Source organism: Chenopodium album, chromosome 19, assembly GCF_948465745.1.
Source record: "Chenopodium album chromosome 19, dcCheAlbu1.1, whole genome shotgun sequence".
Classification (NCBI taxonomy): domain Eukaryota; kingdom Viridiplantae; phylum Streptophyta; class Magnoliopsida; order Caryophyllales; family Amaranthaceae; genus Chenopodium; species Chenopodium album.
This window is the reverse complement of record NC_137852.1, coordinates 24,072,347-24,095,102: the sequence shown is the minus strand read 5'-3', so window position 1 is coordinate 24,095,102 and position 22,756 is coordinate 24,072,347. Positions and strand designations below refer to the sequence as shown.

The following is a 22,756-nucleotide window of genomic DNA, read 5'->3' as shown; positions in this document are numbered from 1 at the left end:
GAATGAAATTGACTTTCATTTGATTCTAAACTCTTTGTTGAAAGTGTTTGACTTTCATTTGATCCCAAAAGCTTTGTTTGAATGTGTTTGACTTCCATTTGACTCAATTAGCTTTGTTGAAAGTGTTTGACTTTCATTGGATTCAATTAGCTTTGTTGAATGCATTTGACTTTCATTTGAATCAAGAAGCTTTATTTGAATGTGTTTGACTTTCATTTGACTCAATTGGCTTTGTTGAATGCATTTGACTTTCATTTGATTCAAAAAGCTTTGTTTGAATGTGTTTGACTTTCATTTGAATCATTTAGCTTCGTTGAATGTGTTTGACTTTCATTTGATTCTAAAAGCTTTGATGAAAGTGTTTGACTTTCATTTGACTCAATTAGCTTTGTTGAATATATTTGATTTTCGTTAGATTCTAAAAGCTTTGTTTGAATGTATTTGACTTTCATTTGATTCTAAAAGCTTTGTTGAAATTGTTTGACTTTCATTTGACTCAATTAGCTTTGTTGAATGCATTTGACTTTCATTTGAATCAAAAAGCTTTGTTTGAATGTCCGACTTTCATTTGACTTAATTAGCTTTGTTGAAAGTGTTTGACTTGCATTTGACTCAATGACCTTTGTTGAATGCATTTGACTTTCATTTGATTCAAAAAGCTTTGTTTGAATGTGTTTGACTTTCTTTTGACTCAATTAGCTTTGTTGAATATGTTTGACTTTCATTTGACTTAATTAGCATTGTGGAATGCAATTGACATTCATTTGATTCAGAAAGCTTTTATTGAATGAATTTGACTTTCATTTGATTCTAAACGCTTTGTTGAATGTGTTTGACTTTCATTTGACTCAATTAGCTTTGTTGAATTCATTTGATTTTTTTTTTATTCAAAAAGCTTTGTTAGAATGTGTTTGACTTTCATTTGATTCTAAAAGCTTTGTTGAAAGTGTTTGACTTTCATTTGACTCAATTAGCTTTGTTGAATGCATTTGACTTTCATTTGACTCAATTAGCTTTGTTTGAATGTGTTTGACTTTCATTTGACTCAATTAGCTTTGTTGAAAGTGTTTGACTTTCATTTGACTTAATAGGCTTTGTTGAATGCATTTTACTTTCATTTGATTCAAAAAGCTTTGTTTGAATGTGTTTGACTTTTTTTTGACTCAATTAGCTTTGTTGAATGTGTTTTAGTTTCATTTGACTCAATTAGCATTGTGGAATGCAATTGACTTTCATTTGATTCTAAACTCTTTGTTGAAAGTGTTTGACTTTAATTTGAATCAATTAGCTTAGTTGAATGCATTTGACTTTCATTTGATTCAAAAAGCTTTGTTTGAATGTGTTTGACTTTCATTTGACTCAATTAGCTTTGTTGAATGCATTTGACTTTCATTTGAATCAAGAAGCTTTATATGAATGTGTTTGACTTTCATTTGACTCAATTGGCTTTGTTGAATGCCTTTGACGTTCATTTGATTCAAAAAGCTTTGTTTGAATGTGTTTGACTTTCATTTGACTCAATTAGATTCGTTGAATGTGTTTGACTTTCATTTGACTCAATTAGCATTGTGGAATGCAATTGACTTCGATTTGATTCAAAAACCTTTGTTTGAATGTATTTGACTTTCATTTGATTCTAAAAGCTTTGATGAAAGTGTTTGACTTTTATTTGACTCAATTAGCTTTGTTGAATTCATTTGATTTTCGTTTAATTCTAAAAGTTTTGTTGAATGTGTTTGACTTTCATTTGACTCAATTAGCTTTGTTGAAAGTGTTTTACTTTCATTTAACTTAATTAGCTTTGTTGAATGCATTTGACTTTCATTTGATTCAAAAAGCTTTGTTTGAATGTGTTTGGCTTTCTTTTGACTCAATTAGCTTCGTTGAATGTGTTTGACTTTCATTTGACTTAATTAGCATTGTGGAATGCAATTAACTTTCATTTGATTCAAAAAGCTTTGTTTGAATGTGTTTGACTTTCTTTTAACTCAATTAGCTTTGTTGAATGTGTTTGACTTTCATTTGACTCAATTAGCTTTGTTGAATGCATTTGACATTCATTTAATTCAAAAAGCTTTGTTTGAATGTGTTTTACTTTTATTTGATTCTAAAAGCTTTGTTGAAAGTGTTTGACTTACATTTGACTCAATTAGCTTTGTTGAATGCATTTGACTTTCATTTGAATCAAGAAGCTATGTTTGAATGTGTTTGACTTTCATTTGACTCAATTAGCTATGTTGAAAGTGTTTGACTTTCATTTGACTCAATTGGCTTTGTTGAATGCATTTGACTCATTTGATTCAAAAAGCTTTGTTTGAATGTGTTTGACTTTCATTTTACTCAATTAGCTTCGTTGAATGTGTTTGACTTTCATTTGACTCAATTAGCATTGTGGAATGCAATTGACTTTAATTTGATTCAAAAAGCTTTGTTTGAATGTATTTGACTTTCATTTGATTCTAAAAGCTTTGATGAAAGTGTTTGACTTTCATTTGACTCAATTAGCTTTGTTGAATTCATTTCAAAAAGCTTTGTTTGAATGTGTTTGACTTTCATTTGATTCTAAAAGCTTTGTTGAAAGTGTTCGACTTTCATTTGACTTAATTAGCTTTGTTGAATGCATTTGACTTTAATTTGAATCAAAAAGCTTTGTTTGAATGTGTTTGACTTTCATTTGACTCAATTAGCTATTTTGAAAGTGTTTGACTTTCACTTGACTCAATTAGCTTTGTTGAATTCATTTTACTTTCATTTGATTCAAAAAGCTTTGTTTGAATGTGTTTGACTTTCTTTTGACTCAATTAGCTTTGTTGAATGAGTTTGACTTTCATTTGACTCAATTAGCATTGTGGCATGCAATTGACTTTCATTTGATTCAAAAATCTTGGATTGAATGTATTTGACTTTCATTTGATTCTAAACACTTTGTTGAAAGCGTTTGACTTTCATTTGACTCAATTAGTTTTGTTGAATGCATTTGACTTTCATTTGAATCAAGAAGCTTTGTTTGAATGTGTTTGACTTTCATTTGACTCAATTGGATTTGTTGAATGCATTTGACTTTCATTTGATTCAAAAAGTTTTGTTTGAATGTGTTTGACTTTCATTTTACTCAATTAGCTTTGTTGAAAGTGTTTGACTTTCATTTGACTCAATTAGCTTTGTTGAATGCATTTGACTTTCATTTGAATCAAGAAGCTTCATTTGAATGTGTTTGACTTTCATTTGACTCAACTAGCTTTGTTGAAAGTGTTTGACTTTCATTTGACTCAATTAGCTTTGTTGAATGCATTTGACTTTCATTTGACTTAATTAGCATTGTGGAATGCAATTGACTTTCATTAGATTCAAAAAGCTTTGATTGAATTTATTTGACTTTCATTTGATTCTAAACGCTTTGTTGAAAGTGTTTGACTTTCATTTGACTCAATTAGCTTTGTTAAATGTACTTGAATTTCATTTGAATCAAGAAGCTTTGTTTGTATGTGTTTGACTTTCATTTGACTCAATTGGCTTTGTTGAATGCATTTGACTTTCATTTGATTCAAAATGCTTTGTTTGAATGTGTTTGACTTTCTTTTGACTCAATTAGCTTTGTTGAATGTGTTTGACGTTTATTTGACTCAATTAGCTTTGTTGAATGCATTTGACATTCATTTGATTCAAAAAGCTTTGTTTGAATGTGTTTTACTTTCATTTGATTCTAAAAGCTTTGTTGAAAGTGTTTGACTTTCATTTGACTCAATTAGCTTTGTTGAATGCATTTGACTTTCATTTGAATCAAGAAGCTTTGTTTGAATGTTTTTGACTTTCATTTGACTCAATTGGCTTTGTTGAATACATTTGATTTTCATTTGATTCAAAAAGCTTTGTTTGAATGTGTTTGACTTTCATTTGACTCAATTAGCTTCGTTGAATGTGTTTGACTTTCATTTGACTCAATTAGCGTTGTGGAATGCAATTGACTTTCATTTTATTCAAAAAGTTGTGTTTGAATGTATTTGACTTTCATTTGATTCTAAAAGTTTGATGAAAGTGTTTGACTTTCATTTGACTCAATTAGCTTTGTTGAATTCATTTCAAAAAGCTTTGTTTGAATGTGTTTGACTTTCATTTGATTCTAAAAGCTTTGTTGAAAGTGTTCGACTTTCATTTGACTCAATTAACTTTGTTGAATGCATTTGACTTTCATTTGAATCAAAAAGCTTTGTTTGAATGTGTTTGACTTTCATTTGACTCAATTAGCTTTGTTGAAAGTGTTTGACTTTCATTTGACTCAATTAGCTTTGTTGAATGCATTTGACTTTCATTTGATTCAAAAAGCTTTGTTTGAATGTGTTTGGCTTTCTTTTGACTCAATTAGCTTTGTTGAATGTGTTTGACTTTCATTTGACTTAATTAGCATTGTGGAATGCAATTGACTTTCATTTAATTCAAAAAGCTTTGATTGAATGTATTTGACTTTCATTTGATTCTAAACGCTTTGTTGAAAGTGTTTGACTTTCATTTGACTTAATTAGTTTTGTTGAATGCATTTGACTTTAATTTGAATCAAGAAGCTTTGTTTGAATGTGTTTGACTTTCATTTGACTCAATTGGATTTGTTGAATGCATTTGACTTTCATTTGATTCAAAAAGCTTTGTTTGAATGTCTTTGACTTTCATTTCACTCAATTAGCTTCGTTGAATGTGTTTGACCTTCATTTGACTCAATTAGCATTGTGGAATGCAATTGACTTTTATTTGATTCAAAAAGCTTTGTTTGAATATATTTGACTTTAATTTGATTCGAAAAGCTTTGACGAAAGTGTTTCACTTTCATTTGACTCAATTAGCTTTGTTGAATTCATTTGATTTCCATTTGATTCAAAAAGCTTTGTTTGAATGTGTTTGACTTTCATTTGATTCTAAAAGCTTTGTTGAAATTGTTTGACTTTCATTTGACTCAATTAGCTTTGTTGAATGCATTTGACTTTTATTTGATTCAAAAAGCTTTGTTTGAATGTGTTTGACTTTCATTTGACTCAATTAGCTTTGTTGAAAGTGTATGACTTTCAGATGACTCAATTAGCTTTGTTGAATGCATTTGACTTTTATTTGAATCAAGAAGTTGTATTTGAATGTGTTTAACTTTCATTTGACTCAATTGGCTTTGTTGAATGCATTTGACTTTCATTTAATTCAAAAAGCTTTGTTTGAATGTGTTTTTGACTTTCTTTTAACTCAATTAGCTTTGTTGAATGTGTTTGACTTTTATTTGACTCAATTAGCTTTGTTGAATGCATTTGACATTCATTTAATTCAAAAATCTTTGTTTGAATGTGTTTTACTTTCATTAGATTCTAAAAGCTTTGTTGAAAGTGTTTGACTTTCATTTGACTCAATTAGCTTTGTTGAAAGTGTTTGACTTTCATTTGACTCAATTAGCATTGTTGAATGCATTTGACTTTCATTTGAATAAAGAAGCTTTATTTGAATGTGTTTGACTTTCATTTGACTCAATTGGCTTTGTTGAAAGCATTTGACTTTCATTTGATTCAAAAAGCTTTGTTTGAATGTGTTTGACTTTCATTTGACTCAATTAGCTTTGTTGAATGCATTTGACATTCATTTGATTCAAAAATCTTTGTTTGAATGTGTTTTACTTTTATTTGATTCTAAAAGCTTAGTTGAAAGTGTTTGACTTTCATTTGACTCAATTAGCTTTGTTGAATGCATTTGACTTTCATTTGAATCAAGAAGCTATGTTTGAATGTGTTTGACTTTCATTTGACTCAATTGGCTTTGTTGAATGCATTTGACTTTCATTTGATTAAAAAAGCTTTGTTTGAATGTGTTTGACTTTCATTTGACTCAATTAGCTTCGTTGAATGTGTTTGACTTTCATTTGACTCAATTAGCATTGTGGAATGCAATTGACTTTAATTTGATTCAAAAAGCTTTGTTTGAATGTATTTGACTTTCATTTGATTCTAAAAGCTTTGATGAAAGTGTTTGACTTTCATTTGACTCAATTAGCTTTGTTGAATTCATTTCAAAAAGCTTTGTTTGAATGTGTTTGACTTTCATTTGATTCTAAAAGCTTTGTTGAAAGTGTTTGACTTTCATTTGACTCAATTAGCTTTGTTGAATGCATTTGACTTTCATTTGAATCAAAAAGCTTTGTTTGAATGTGTTTGACTTTCATTTGACTCAATTAGCTATGTTGAAAGTGTTTGACTTTCATTTGACTCAATTAGCTTTGTTGAATGCATTTGACATTCATTTGATTCAAAAAGCTTTGTTTGAATGTGTTTGACTTTCTTTTGACTCTATTAGCTTTGTTGAATGTGTTTGACTTTCATTTTACTTATTAGCATTGTGGAATGCAATTGACTTTCATTTGATTCAAAAAGCTTTGATTGAATGTATTTGACTTTCATTTAATTCTAAACGCTTTGTTGAAAGTGTTTGACTTTTATTTGACTCAATTAGCTTTGTTGAATGCATTTGACTTTCATTTGATTCAAAAAGCTTTGTTTGAATGTGTTTGACTTTCATTTGACTCAATTAGCTTTGTTGAAAGTGTTTGACTTTCATTTGACTCAATTAGCTTTGTTAAATGTATTTGACTTTCATTTGATTCAAAAAGCTTTGTTTGAATGTGTTTGACTTTCTTTTGACTCAATTAGCTTTGTTGAATGTGTTTGACTTTCATTTGACTTAATTAGCATTGTGGACTGCAATTGACTTTCATTTGATTCAAAAAGCTTTGATTGAATTTATTTGACTTTCATTTGATTCTAAACGCTTTGATGAAAGTGTTTGACTTTCATTTGACTCAATTGGATTTGTTGAATGCATTTGACTTTCATTTGATTCAAAAAGCTTTGTTTGAATGTGTTTGACTTTTATTTGACTCAATTAGCTTTGTTGAAAGTGTATGACTTTCATTTGACTCAATTAGCTTTGTTGAATGCATTTGACTTTTATTTGAATCAAGAAGCTTTATTTGAATGTGTTTGACTTTCATTTGACTCAATTGGCTTTGTTGAATGCATTTGACTTTCATTTATTTCAAAAAGCTTTGTTTGAATGTGTTTGACTTTCTTTTAACTCAATTAGCTTTGTTCAATGTGTTTGACTTTCATTTGACTCAATTAGCTTTGTTGAATGCATTTGACATTCATTTGATTCAAAAAGCTTTGTTTGAATGTGTTTTACTTTCATTTGATTCTAAAAGCTTTGTTGAAAGTGTTTGACTTTCATTTGACTCAATTAGCTTTGTTGAAAGTGTTTGACTTTCATTTGACTCAATTAGCATTGTTGAATGCATTTGACTTTCATTTGAATAACGAAGCTTTATTTGAATGTGTTTGACTTTCATTTGACTCAATTGGCTTTGTTGAATGCATTTGACTTTCATTTGATTCAAAAAGCTTTGTTTGAATGTGTTTGACTTTCTTTTAACTCAATTAGCTTTGTTGAATGTGTTTGACTTTCATTTGACTCAATTAGCTTTGTTTAATGCATTTGACATTCATTTGATTCAAAAAGCTTTGTTTGAATGTGTTTTTCTTTTATTTGATTCTAAAAGCTTTGTTGAAAGTGTTTGACTTTCATTTGACTCAATTAGCTTTGTTGAATGCATTTGACTTTTATTTGAATCAAGAAGCTATGTTTGAATGTGTTTGACTTTCAGTTGACTCAATTGGCTTTGTTGAATGCATTTGACTTTCATTTGATTCAAAAAGCTTTGTTTGAATGTGTTTGACTTTCATTTTACTCAATTAGCTTCGTTGAATGTGTTTGACTTTCATTTGACTCAATTAGCATTGTGGAATGCAATTGACTTTAATTTGATTCAAAAAGCTTTGTTTGAATGTATTTGACTTTCATTTGATTCTAAAAGCTTTGATGAAAGTGTTTGACTTTCATTTGACTCAATTAGCTTTGTTAAATTCATTTGATTTTCATTTGATTCAAAAAGCTTTGTTTGAATGTGTTTGACTTTCATTTGATTCTAAAAGCTTTGTTGAAAGTGTTTGACTTTCACATGACTCAATTAGCTTTGTTGAATGCATTTAACTTTCATTTGAATCAAGAAGCTTTGTTTGAAAGTGTTTGACTTTCATTTGACTCAATTGGCTTTGTAGAAAGCGTTTGACTTTCATATGACTCAATTAGTTTTGCTGAATGCATTTGACTTTCATTTGAATCAAAAAGCTTTTTTTGAATGTGTTTGACTTTCATTTGACTCAATTAGCTTTGCTGAAAGTTTTTGACTTTCATTTGACTCAATTAGCTTTGTTGAATGCATTTGACTTTCATTTGATTCAAAAAGCTTTGTTTGAATGTGTTTGACTTTCTTTTGACTCAATTCGCTTTGTTGAATGTGATTGACTTTCATTTGACTCAATTAGCATTGTGGAATGCAATTTTCTTTCATTTGATTCAAAAAAGCTTTGATTGAATGTATTTGACTTTCATTTAATTCTAAACGCTTTGTTGAAAGTGTTTGACTTTCATTTGACTCAATTAGCTTTGTTGAATGCATTTGACTTTCATTTGATTCGAAAAGCTTTGTTTGAATGTGTTTGACTTTCTTTTGACTCAATTAGCTTTGTTGAATGTGTTTGACTTTCATTTGACTTAATTAGCATTGTGGAATGCAATTGACCTTCATTTGATTCAAAAAGCTTTGATTGAATTTATTTGACTTTCATTTGATTCTAAACGCTTTGTTGAAAGTGTTCGACTTTCATTTGACTCAATTAGCTTTGTTAAATGCATTTGACTTTCATTTGAATCAAGAAGCTTTGTTTGAATGTGTTTGACTTTCATTTGACTCAATTGGCTTTGTTGAATGCATTTGACTTTCATTTGATTCAAAATGCTTTGTTTGAATGTGTTTAACTTTCATTTGATTCTAAAAGCTTTGTTCAAAGTGTTTGACTTTCATTTGACTCAATTAGCTTTGTTGAATGCATTTGACTTTCATTTGAATCAAGAAGCTTTGTTTGAATGTGTTTGACTTTCATTTGACTCAATTGGCTTTGTTGAATACATTTGACTTTCATTTGATTCAAAAAGCTTTGTTTGAATGTGTTTGACTTTCATTTGACTCAATTAGCTTCGTTCAATGTGTTTGACTTTCATTTGACTCAATTAGCGTTGTGGAATGCAATTGACTTTCATTTTATTCAAAAAGCTTTGTTTGAATGTATTTGACTTTCATTTGATTATAAACGCTTTGTTGAAAATGTTTGACTTTCATTTGACTCAATTAGTTTTGTTGAATGCATTTGAATTTCATTTGAATCAAGAAGCTTTGTTTGAATGTGTTTGACTTTCATTTGACTCAATTGGATTTGTTGAATGCATTTGACTTTCATTTGATTCAAAAAGCTTTGTTTGAATGTGTTTGACTTTCTTTTGACTCAATTAGCTTTGTTGAATGTGTTTGACTTTCATTTGACTTAATTAGCATTGTGGAATGCAATTGACTTTCATTTGATTCAAAAAGCTTTGATTGAATGTATTTGACTTTCATTTGATTATAAACGCTTTGTTGAAAATGTTTGACTTTCATTTGACTCAATTAGTTTTGTTGAATGCATTTGACTTTCATTTGAATCAAGAAGCTTTGTTTGAATGTGTTTGACTTTCATTTGACTCAATTGGATTTGTTGAATGCATTTGACTTTCATTTGATTCAAAAAGCTTTGTTTGAATGTGTTTGACTTTCATTTGACTCAATTAGCTTCGTTAAATGTGTTTGACCTTCATTTAACTCAATTAGCATTGTGGAATGCAATTGACTTTTATTTGATTCAAAAAGCTTTGTTTGAATATATTTGACTTTAATTTGATTCTAAAAGCTTTGACGAAAGTGTTTCACTTTCATTTGACTCAATTAGCTTTGTTGAATTCATTTGATTTTCATTTGATTCAAAAAGCTTTGTTTGAATGTGTTTGACTTTCATTTGATTCTAAAAGCTTTGTTGAAAGTGGTTGACTTTCATTTGACTCAATTAGCTTTGTTGAATGCATTTGACTTTCATTTGAATCAAAAAGCTTTGTTTGAATGTGTTTGACTTTCATTTGACTCAATTAGCTTTGTTGAAAGTGTTTGACTTTCGTTTGACTTAATTAGCTTTGTTGAATGCATTTGACTTTCATTTGATTCAAAAAGCTTTTTCTGAATGTGTTTGACTTTCTTTTGACTCAATTAGCTTTGTTGAATGTGTTTGACTTTCATTTGACTTAATTAGCATTGTGGAATGCAATTGACTTTCATTTGATTCAAAAAGCTTTGATTGAATGTATTTGACTTTCATTTGATTCTAAACGCTTTTGTTGAAAGTGTTTGACTTTCATTTGACTCAATTGGATTTTTTGAATGCATTTGACTTTCATTTGATTCAAAAAGCTTTGTTTGAATGTGTTTGACTTTCATTTGACTCAATTAGCTTTGTTGAAAGTGTATGACTTTCATTTGAATCAATTAGCTTTGTTGAATGCATTTGACTTTTATTTGAATCAAGAAGCTTTATTTGAATGTGTTTGACTTTCATTTGACTCAATTGGCTTTGTTGAATGCATTTGACTTTCATTTAATTCAAAAAGTTTTGTTTGAATGTGTTTGACTTTCTTTTAACTCAATTAGCTTTGTTGAATGTGTTTGACTTTCATTTGACTCAATTAGCTTTGTTGAATGCATTTGACATTCATTTGATTCAAAAAGCTTTGTTTGAATGTGTTTTACTTTCATTTGATTCCAAAAGCTTTGTTGAAAGTCTTTGACTTTCATTTGACTCAATTAGCTTTGTTGAAAGTGTTTGACTTTCATTTGACTCAATTAGCATTGTTGAATGCATTTGACTTTCATTTGAATAAAGAAGCTTTATTTGAATGTGTTTGACTTTCATTTGACTCAATTGGCTTTGTTGAATGCATTTGACTTTCATTTGATTCAAAAAGCTTTGTTTGAATGTGTTTGACTTACATTTGTCTCAATTAGCTTTGTTGAAAGTGTTTGACTTTCATTTGACTCAATTAGCTTTGTTGAATGCATTTGACTTTCATTTGAATCAAGAAGCTTCATTTGAATGTGTTTGAATTTCATTTGACTCCATTGGCTTTGTTGAATGCATTTGACTTTCATTTGATTCAAAAAGCTTTGTTTGAATGTGTTTGACTTTTATTTGACTCAATTAGCTTCGTTGAATGTGTTTGACTTTCATTTGACTCAATTAGCATTGTGGAATGCAATTGACTTTCATTTGATTCAAAAAGCTTTGTTTGAAAGTGTTTGACTTTCATTTGACACAATTAGCTTTGTTGAATGCATTTGACTTTCATTTGAATCAAGAAGCTTTATTTGAATGTGTTTGACTTTCATTTGACTCAATTAGCTTTGTTGAATGCATTTGACTTTCATTTGAATCAAAAAGCTTTGTTTGAATGTGTTTGACTTTCATTTGACTCAATTAGCTTTGTTGAAAGCGTTTGACTTTCATTTGACTCAATTAGCTTTGTTGAATGCATTTGACTTTCATTTGATTCAAAAAGCATTGTTTGAATGTGTTTGACTTTCTTTTGACTCAATTAGCTTTGTTGAATTAGTTTGACTTTTTATTTGACTCAATTAGCTTTGTTGAATGCATTTTACTTTCATTTGATTCAAAAAGCTTTGTTTGAATGTGTTTGACTTTCTTTTGACTCAATTAGCTTTGTTGAATGAGTTTTACTTTCATTTGACTCAATTAGCATTGTGGAATGCAATTGACTTTCATTTGATTCAAAAAGCTTTGATTGAATGTATTTGACTTTCATTTCATTATAAACGCTTTGTTGAAAGTGTTTTACTTTCATTTGACTCAATTAGCTTTGTTGAATGCATTTGACTTTCATTTGATTCAAAAAGCTTTGTTTGAATGTGTTTGACTTTTGTTTGACTCATTTAGCTTTGTTGAAAGTGTTTGACTTTCATTTGACTCAATTAGCTTTGTTGAATGCATTTGACTTTCATTTGAATCAAGAAGCTTCATTTGAATGTTTTTGACTTTCATTTGACTCAATTGGCTTTGTTGAATGCATTTGACTTTCATTTGATTCAAAAAGCTTTGTTTGAATGTGTTTGACTTTCATTTGACTCAATTAGCTTCGTTGAATGTGTTTGACTTTCATTTGACTCAATTAACATTGTGGAATGCAATTGACTTCTATTTGATTCAAAATGCTTTGTTTGAATGTATTTGACTTTCATTTGATTCTACAAGCTTTGATGAAAGTGTTTGACTTTCATTTGACTCGATTAGCATTGTGGAATGCAATTGACTTTCATTTGATTCAAAAAGCTTTGATTGAATGTATTTGACTTTCATTTGACTCAATTAGCTTTGTTGAATGCATTGGACTTTCATTTGATTCAAAAAGCTTTGTTTGAATGTGTTTGACTTTCATTTCATTATAAAAGCTTTGTTGAAAGTGTTTGACTTTCACTTGACACAATTAGCTTAGTTGAATGCATTTGACTTTCATTTGAATCAAGAAGCTTTATTTGAATGTGTTTGATTTTCATTTGACTCAATTGGCTTTGTTGAATGCATTTGACTTTCATTTGATTCAAAAAGCTTTGTTTCAATGTTTTTGACTTTCATTTGACTGAACTAGCTTCGTTGAATGTGTTTGACTTTCATTTGAATCAAGAAGCTTTATTTGAATGTGTTTGACTTTCATTTGACTCAATTAGCTTTGTTGAATGCATTTGACTTTCATTTGATTCAAAAAGCTTTGTTTGAAAGTGTTTGACTTTCATTTGACTCAATTAGCTTCGTTGAATGTGTTTGACTTTCATTTGACTCAATTAGCAATGTGGAATGCAATTGACTTCGATTTGATTCAAAAAGCTTTGATTGAATGTATTTGACTTTCATTTTATTCTAAAAGCTTTGATGAAAGTGTTTGACTTTTATTTGACTCAATTAGCTTTGTTGAATTCATTTGATTTTCGTTTGATTCAGAAAACTTTGTTTTAATGTATTTGACTTTCATTTGATTCTAAAATCTTTTTTGAAAGTGTTTGACTTTCATTTAACTCAATTAGCTTTGTTGAATGCATTTGACTTTCATTTGAATTAAAAAGCTTTGTTTGAATGCGTTTGACTTTCATTTGACTAAATTAGCTTTGTTGAAAGTGTTAGACTTTCATTTGATTCAATTAACTTTGTTGAATGCATTTGACTTTCATTTGATTCAAAAAGCTTTGTTTGAATGTGTTTGACTTTCTTTTGACTCAATTAGCTTTGTTGAATGTGTTTGACTTTCATTTCACTTAATTAGCATTGTGGAATGCAATTGACTTTCATTTGATTCAAAAAGCTTTGATTGAATTTATTTGACTTTCATTTGATTCTTAACGCTTTGTTGAAACTGTTTGACTTTCATTTGACTCAATTAGCTTGGTTGAATGCATTTGACTTTCATTTGATTCAAAAAGCTTTGTTTCAATGTGTTTGACTTTCATTTGACTCAACTAGCTTCGTTGAATGTGTTTGACTTTCATTTGACTCAATTAGCATTGTGGAATGCAATAGACTTTCATTTGATTTAAAAAGCTTTGTTTAAACGTATTTGACCTTTTATTTGATTCTAAAAGCTTTGTTGAAAGTGTATGACTTTCATTTGACTCAATTAGCTTTGTTGAATGCATTTAACTTTCATTTGATTCAAAAAGCTTTGTTTGAATGTGTTTGACTTTCATTTGACTCAATGAGGTTTGTTGCATGTGTTTGACTTTCATTTGACTCAATTTGCATTGTGGAATGCAATTGACTTTCATTTTATTCAAAAAGATTTGTTTGAATGTATTTGACTTTCATTTGATTTTAAAAGCTTTGTTGAAAGTGTTTGACTTTCATTTGAATCAAGAAGCTTTATTTGAATGTGTTTGACTTTCATTTGACTCAATTAGCTTTGTTGAATGCATTTGACTTTCATTTGATTCAAAAAGCTTTGTTTGAAAGTGTTTGACTTTCATTTGACACAATTAGCTTTGTTGAATGCATTTGACTTTCATTTGAATCAAGAAGCTTTATTTGAATGTGTTTGACTTTCATTTGACTCAATGAGGTTTGTTGAATGTGTTTGACTTTCATTTGACTCAATTTGCATTGTGGAATGCAATTGACTTTCATTTGATTCAAAAAGATTTGTTTGAATGTATTTGACTTTCATTTGATTTTAAAAGCTTTGTTGAAAGTGTTTGACTTTCATTTGAATCAAGAAGCTTTATTTGAATGTGTTTGACTTTCATTTGACTCAATTAGCTTTGTTGAATGCATTTGACTTTCATTTGATTCAAAAAGCTTTGTTTGAATGTGTTTGACTTTCATTTGACTCAATTAGCTTCGTTGAATGTGTTTGACTTTCATTTGACTCAATTTGCATTGTGGAATGTAATTGACTTCGATTTGATTCAAAAAGCTTTGATTGAATGTATTTGACTTTCATTTTATTCTAAAAGCTTTGATGAAAGTGTTTGACTTTTATTTGACTCAATTAGCTATGTTGAATTCATTTGATTTTCGTTTGATTCAGAAAACTTTGTTGAATGTATTTGACTTTCATTTGACTCAATTAGCTTTGTTGAAAGTGTTTGACTTTCATTTGACTCAATTAGCTTTGTTGAATGCATTTTACTTTCATTTGATTCAAAAAGCATTGTTTGAATGTGTTTGACTTTCTTTTGACTCAATTAGCTTTGTTGAATGTGTTTGACTTTTTATTTGACTCAATTAGCATTGTGGAATGCAATTGACTTTCATTTGATTCAAAAAGCTTTGATTGAATGTATTTGACTTTAATTTGATTCTAAACGCTTTGTTGAAAGTGTTTGACTTTCATTTGACTCAATTAGCTTTATTCAAATGCATTTGACTTTCATTTGACTCAAAAAGCTTTGTTTGAATGTGTTTTACTTTCATTTGATTCTAAAAGCTTTGTTGAAAGTGTTTGACTTTCATTTGACTCAATTATCTTTGTTGAATTCATTTGACTTTCATTTGAATCAAGAAGCTATGTTTGAATGTGTTTGACTTTCATTTGACTCAATTGGCTTTGTTGAATATATTTGACTTTCATTTGATTCAAAAAGCTTTGTTTGAATGTGTTTGACTTTCATTTGACTTAATTAGCTTCGTTGAATGTGTTTAACTTTCATTTGACTCAATTAGCATTGTGGAATGCAATTGACTTTCATTTGATTCAAATAGCTTTGTTTAAATGTATTTGACTTTCATTTGATTCTAAAAGCTTTGATGAAAGTGTTTGACTTTCATTTGACTCAATTAGCTCTGTTGAATGCATTTGACTTTCATTTGAATCAAAAAGCTTTGTTTGAATGTGTTTGACTTTCATTTGACTCAATTAGCTTTGTTGAAAGTGTTTGACTTTCATTTGACTCAATTAGCTTTGTTGAATGCATTTTACTTTCATTTGATTCAAAAAGCATTGTTTGAATGTGTTTGACTTTCTTTTGACTCTATTAGCTTTGTTGAATGTGTTTGACTTTTTATTTGACTCAATTAGCATTGTGGAATGCAATTGACTTTCATTTCATTCAAAAAGCTTTGATTGAATGTATTTGACTTTCGCTTTGTTGAAAGTGTTTGACTTTCATTTGACTCAATTAGCTTTGTTGAATGCATTTGACTTTCATTTGAATCAAAAAGCTTTGTTTGAATGCGTTTGACTTTCATTTGACTCAATTAGCTTTGTTGAAAGTGTTTGACTTTCATTTGATTCAATTAACTTTGTTGAATGCATTTGACTTTCATTTGATTCAAAAAGCTTTGTTTGAATGTGTTTGACTTTCTTTTGACTCAATTAGCTTTGTTGAATGTGTTTGACTTTCATTTGACTTAATTAGCATTGTGGAATGCAATTGACTTTCATTTGATTCAAAAAGCTTTGATTGAATTTATTTGACTTTCATTTGATTCTAAACGCTTTGTTAAAACTGTTTGACTTTCATTTGACTCAATTAGCTTGGTTGAATGCATTTGACTTTCATTTGATTCAAAAATCTTTGTTTCAATGTGTTTGACTTTCATTTGACTCAACTAGCTTCGTTGAATGTGTTTGACTTTCATTTGACTCAATTAGCATTGTGGAATGCAATAGACTTTCATTTGATTTAAAAAAGCTTTGTTTGAACGTATTTGACCTTTCATTTGATTCTAAAAGCTTTGTTGAAAGTGTTTAACTTTCATTTGACTCAAATAGCTTTGTTGAATGCATTTAACTTTCATTTGATTCAAAAAGCTTTGTTTGAATGTGTTTGACTTTCATTTGACTCAATGAGCTTTGTTGAATGTGTTTGACTTTCATTTGACTCAATTTGCATTGTGGAATGCAATTGACTTTCATTTGATTCAAAAAGATTTGTTTGAATGTATTCGACTTTCATTTGATTTTAAAAGCTTTGTTGAAAGTGTTTGACTTTCATTTGAATCAAGATGCTTTATTTGAATGTGTTAGACTTTCATTTGACTCAATTAGCTTTGTTGAATGCATTTGACTTTCATTTGATTCAAAAAGCTTTGTTTGAAAGTGTTTGACTTTCATTTGACACAATTAGCTTTGTTGAATGCATTTGACTTTCATTTGAATCAAGAAGCTTTATTTGAATGTGTTTGACTTTCATTTGACTCAATTAGCTTTGTTGAATGCATTTGACTTTCATTTGATTCAAAAAGCTTTGTTTGAATGTGTTTGACTTTCATTTGATTCAATTAGCTTCGTTGAATGTGTTTAACTTTCGTTTGACTCAATTTGCATTGTGGAATGCAATTGACTTCGATTTGATTCAAAAAGCTTTGATTGAATTTATTTGACTTTCATTTTATTCTAAAAGCTTTGATGAAAGTGTTTGACTTTTATTTGACTCAATTAGCTATGTTGAATTCATCTGATTTTCGTTTGATTCAGAAAACTTTGTTGAATGTATTTGACTTTCATTTGACTCAATTAGCTTTGTTGAAAGTGTTTGACTTTCATTTGACTCAATTAGCTTTGTTGAATGCATTTTACTTTCATTTGAATCAAAAAGCATTGTTTGAATGTGTTTGACTTTCTTTTGACTCGATTAGCTTTGTTGAATGTGTTTGACTTTTTATTTGACTCAATTAGCATTGTGGAATGCAATTGACTTTCATTTGATTCAAAAAGCTTTGATTGAATGTATTTGACTTTCATTTGATTCTAAACGCTTTGTTGAAAGTGTTTGACTTTCATTTGACTCAATTAGCTTTGTTGAATGCATTTGACTTTCATTTGATTCAAAAAGCTTTGTTTGAATGTGTTTTACTTTCATTTAATTCTAAAAGCTTTGTTGAAAGTGTTTGACTTTCATTTGACTCAATTAGCTTTGTTGAATGCATTTGACTTTCATTTGAATCAAGAAGCTATGTTTGAATGTGTTTGACTTTCATTTGACTCAATTGGCTTTGTTGAATGCATTTGACTTTCATTTGATTCAAAAAGCTTTGTTTGAATGTGTTTGACTTTCTTTTGATTCTAAAAGCTTTGTTTGAATGTGTTTGACTTTCTTTTAACTCAATTAGCTTTGTTTTATGTGTTTGACTTTCATTTGACTTAATTAGCTTTGTTGAATACATTTGACATTCATTTGATTCAAAAAGCTTTTTTTGAATGTGTTTTACTTTCATTTGATTCTAAAATCTTTGTTGAAAGTGTTTGACTTTCATTTGACTCAATTAGCTTTGTTGAATGCATTTGGCTTTCATTTGAATCATGAAGCTATGTCTGAATGTGTTTGACTTTCAATTGACTCAATTGGCTTTGTTGAATGCATTTGACTTTAATTTGATTCAAAAAGCTTTGTTTGAATGTGTTTGACTTTCATTTGACTCAATTAGCTTCGTTGAATGTGTTTGACTTTCATTTGACTCAATTAGCATTGTGGAATGCAATTGACTTTCATTTGATTCAAAAAGCTTTGTTTGAATGTATTTGACTTTCATTTTATTCTAAAAGCTTTGATGAAAGTGTTTGACTTTCATTTGACTCAATTAGCTTTGTTGAATTCATTTGATTTTCATTTGATTCAAAAAGCTTTGTTTGAATGTGTTTGACTTTCATTTGATTCTAAAAGCTTTGTTGAAAGTGTTTAACTTTCATTTGACTCAATAAGCTTTGTTGAATGCATTTGACTTTCATTTGAATCAAAAAACTTTGTTTGAATGTGTTTGACTTTCATTTGACTCAATTAGCTTTGTTGAAAGTGTTTGACTTTCATTTGACTCAATTAGCTTTGTTGAATGCATTTTACTTTCATTTGATTCAAAAAGCTTTGTTTGAATGTGTTTGACTTTCTTTTGACTCAATTAGCTTTGTTGAAAGTGTTTGACTTTCATTTGACTCAATTAGCATTGTGGAATGCAATTGACTTTCTTTTGATTCAAAAAGCTTTGATTGAATGTATTTGACTTTCATTTGATTCAAAACGCTTTGTTGAAAGTGTTTGACTTTCATTTGACTCAATTAGCTTTGTTGAATGCATTTGACTTTCATTTGATTCAAAAAGCTTTGTTTGAATGTGTTTGACTTTCATTTGATTCTAAAAGCTTTGTTGAAAGTGTTTGACGTTCATTTGACACAATTAGCTTTGTTGAATGCATTTGACTTTCATTTTAATCAAAAAGCTTTATTTGAATGTCTTTGACTTTCATTTGACTCAATTAGCTTTGTTGAATGCATTTTACTTTCATTTGATTCAAAAAGCTTTGTTTGAATGTGTTTGGCTTTCATTTGACTCAATTAGCTTCGTTGAATGTGTTTGACTTTCATTTGACTCAATTAGCATTGTGGAATGCAATTGACTTTCATTTGATTCAAAAAGCTTTGATTGAATGTATTTGCCTTTCATTTGATTCAAAACGCTTTGTTGAAAGTGTTTGACTTTTATTTGACTCAATTAGCTTTGTTGAATGCATTTGACTTTCATTTGATTCAAAAAGCTTTGTTTGAATGTGTTTGACTTTCATTTGATTCTAAAAGCTTTGTTGAAAGTGTTTGACGTTCATTTGACACAATTAGCTTTGTTGAATGCATTTGACTTTCATTTTAATCAAAAAGCTTTATTTGAATGTGTTTGACTTTCATTTGACTCAATTGGCTTTGTTGAATGCATTTGACTTTCATTTGATTCAAAAAGCATTGTTTGAATGTGTTTGACTTTCTTTTGACTCAATTAGCTTTGTTGAATGTGTTTGACTTTTTATTTGACTCAATTAGCATTGTGGAATGCAATTGACTTTCATTTGATTCAAAAAGCTTTGATTGAATGTATTTGACTTTCATTTGATTCTAAACGCTTTGTTGAAAGTGTTTGACTTTCATTTGACTCAATTAGCTTTGTTCAAATGCATTTGACTTTCATTTGATTCAAAAAGCTTTGTTTGAATGTGTTTTTGATGTGAATGCAAAGGGCAATTCTTTTGAAGAGCCTATCACTCTACTACTCAACCCTATGGGCTTTGATGTTGATAAGAAGCAAGCTTGGGTGACAAAGCTCACATGGACAGCAAGTCAAGCTCAAGAGGCCGAAATCCTAGGTTCTACCTAGGATGGGAGTTGTTATTCCTATTCTATCTTTAGATGCTTTCTAGTTTTGGCCCCAAGGTTTTGGGATCCACTTGGATTCGTTTTACTTGGTTTGGCTTAGTTTAATTACTTGTTTTCAATCTTATTTTCCTTAAATTAGAGTTTGATGTAATTTAGGAAAGTCTAAGATTACAACATCTACTAGAAAACGTGTAAGGAGCTGACTTGGAGGTACTTGGCGTCCAAGGCTGTTTTGGATTGCTTGGGGTCCAAGTTCACTTGGGCGTGTGATTTAGGTTGATTTAGGGAAGTCCTAACCAACTTAGGAAATCTAATCCTAGTAGATTTTAGTAGTTTCTTAGCCTATAAATAAGGCACAAAGGCTGTAATCTTTTACACATTACATTCGAATAAAATTCAGACTTTGTGCATTGTTCTTGCGTGAGTTCTCTTGCGTGCTTACTTAATCATCAATTCAGGAGGTGAGTTGAGAGTTAAGAACATCAAACTACTTAGTTCCAGGAGGTGGTCTAGGTATTTGATCAGTCAAGTAATTCGTTCCAGGAGGTGGTCGAATTCCTTGTCATATCGGTTCGTTTCTACATTGAATCTTCAAGAAAGGGTTCAAGAACGGATCTTTATCTCAAGATTGTGGGTTTTCTAAAAACTTGACTAAACAAGGGGTTAGGATCCACATCATCCCTACTGTAAACTAGAATATCATCAAGATAAACGACAATAAACTTGTTTAAGAAAGGACGTAGTACCTCATTCATAAGGCGCATGAAAGAACTTGGGGCATTACAAAGACCAAAAGGCATCACCATCCACTCATATAAGCCTTGTTTAGTTTTGAAAGCCGTCTTCCATTCATCTCCTTCTCTAATTCGCATTTGATGATATCCACTTCTCAAGTCGAGTTTAGAAAAAATTGTTGCGCCATGGAGTTCATCTAGCATATCTTCAAGTCTAGGCATAGGAAAGCGGTATTTAATTGTGATATTATTCACAGCTCTCGAATCAATACACATCCTCCATGTCCCATCTTTCTTTGGTACGAGCAAAGCTGGAACTGCACAAGGACTCATGCTCTCCCTTACATAACCCCTTTCAATCAACTCTTCAATTTGTCTTTGTAACTCCTTTGAAGCTTCGGGATCACATCTATAAGCGGGTTTATTCGGTAATGGGGCTCCTGGAATGAGATCAATAGCATGCTCAATACCCCTTAGAGGTGGCAAACCCTTAGGTAACTCTTCCGGGAACACATCATTGAATTCTCCTAGCAAATCAGTAAGAGTTTGATCTATTGGAGCTCTATTAGTCCTGGAATCCTTAACCACCAACGCATAGGCCGTGGCACCCTCCTCTAACTCTCTTTCTAGCTCCTTTGCACTTAAGAACATGCTTGATTTCGATTGCTCTTTTGAGCTCAATTCACACGTTTTTGGAGATAAAGGCTGTAAATGAATTCGTTTGTTGCCCACCTTGATCGTATACACATTGGTCTCTCCATCATGTTTCACCTTTCTATCAAATTGCCAAGATCTCCCTAAAAGTAGATGACAAGCACTCATTGGAACCACATCACACCATAGTTCTTCTTTGTAGTTTCCAATTGAGAAGTTCACCAATGCTTGTTTCTTCACACGTAGGCCTTTAGAATCATCAAGCCAGCTCAGTTTGTAGGGTTTTACATGATCACGGGTTGGTAGCTTCAGTTTACTCACCATCTCAGTCGAGGCCACATTCGTGCATGACCCACTATCCACTATCACCTTGCAAGTAGTATCACCCACGATGCATCTAGTATGGAACAAATTCTCCCTTTGATCAAGGTTTGGAGTAGTTTCAGCATGTAGTACCCTTCGAACTACTAATGTTTTCTCACCCTCTGCCGCAAAAACCTCTTCATCCTCCTCCTCTTCAAGCAACTCATCTTCTTTTTCGGATTCAGGGAGGATTATCAAGTGTTTTTCATCCTCCTCCCACTCATCATATTGCTTCACCGTAAGAGCTTTTCTGTTAGGGCATTCACTAGCAATGTGCCCCTTCCCTTGGCACTTAAAGCACTTCCTTCTACTCTCGTATTCCTCACGTGGCACGAACACTTTCTGTTTCTCAACAACTTTCTTTTCTTCTGTTCTGGCCGTGTCTTTCTTTGAGTCAAAACCCTTATATTGAGCTTTGTATGAGCTAGAAGTAGTAGCATGAGATGAACTAGGCTTGGATGAACCAGCCCCTTTGCTAGCATACGGTCCACTCTTCTTATCTTCATTCCAATGACTCTCAATTTTTAGGGCCAATTTGCATACATCATTGAAAGAGTTGTAAACGCTTAATTCAATCTTTTTAGCAATAGGCCTATGGAGACCCTTAATGAAACGAGCAATACGCATGGGTTCTTTTTCATTTAAATCACAAATAGAAGTTAATCTATCAAATTCAGCAATATACTCATTCACACTCAAAGTATCTTGTGTTAGAGTGGTCAATTTTAAGTATTGAATTTGCTCAAAATCATCAGGTAGATACTTGGTACGCAATTTACGCTTCAAATCAGTCCAAGTTGAGATCTTTTTCTTACCTGCTCTAGCACGTCTTGCTTTGAGGGATTCAAACCATGCACCTGCGTTTTTTGTGAGGCGTATGTAAGCAATTTTGAACCTGTTTGCATCATCAAACCCTTTATAGTCAGAAATCTTCTCTACTTGTCTCTCCCACTCAAGAAAGTCTTCTGGACTTCCAAGGCCAGTAAAGTCATCGAGTTTGATACCCCTGTCATCAATCGTAGAGTGTTTAGCATCACTCTCATCATTACTAGAAGAGTCATCGTCGCTGTCCATCTACTTTTTCTTCTTTTTGTTTCCTTGAAGTAGTTTGGCGAAAGCATCGAACCTAGAATCGGTTTGATCCTGTAGTTGTTCGGTTCTTCGGTCTATAATATCAAACCTCTTCTGAAAATCATCCATGAGTCGTTTATACAACTGTTCATCCATGATGGTAACCCACACGAACCAAAGAAAAGCACCACAAGTTGACAGAATAAAGGCAGGAACTTGTAGCCAACAGAATACGACACTATGAATTTGTTAATGTGTCAAATGTAACCAAAATTCCCAGAAAATAAATTTAATGTTTTTAG

At 30.5% G+C, this 22,756-nt stretch overlaps 1 protein-coding gene across 1 annotated transcript; it reads right to left on the bottom strand.

Moving 5' to 3' along the window:
• Window positions 1-20,249: 20,249 nt before the first annotated feature.
• On the bottom strand, window positions 20,250-22,457 carry LOC145594199 (uncharacterized). The gene has a single exon (XM_081650534.1). It carries the CDS (start codon window positions 22,455-22,457, stop codon window positions 20,250-20,252), a length of 2,208 nt encoding a protein of 735 aa, XP_081506660.1.
• Window positions 22,458-22,756: the final 299 nt, after the last annotated feature.

Coding starts and splice junctions, on each gene's coding strand:
- LOC145594199 (XM_081650534.1), bottom strand. CDS start 22,457: ATGGACAGCGACGATGACTCTTCTAGTAATGATGAGAGTGATGCTAAA.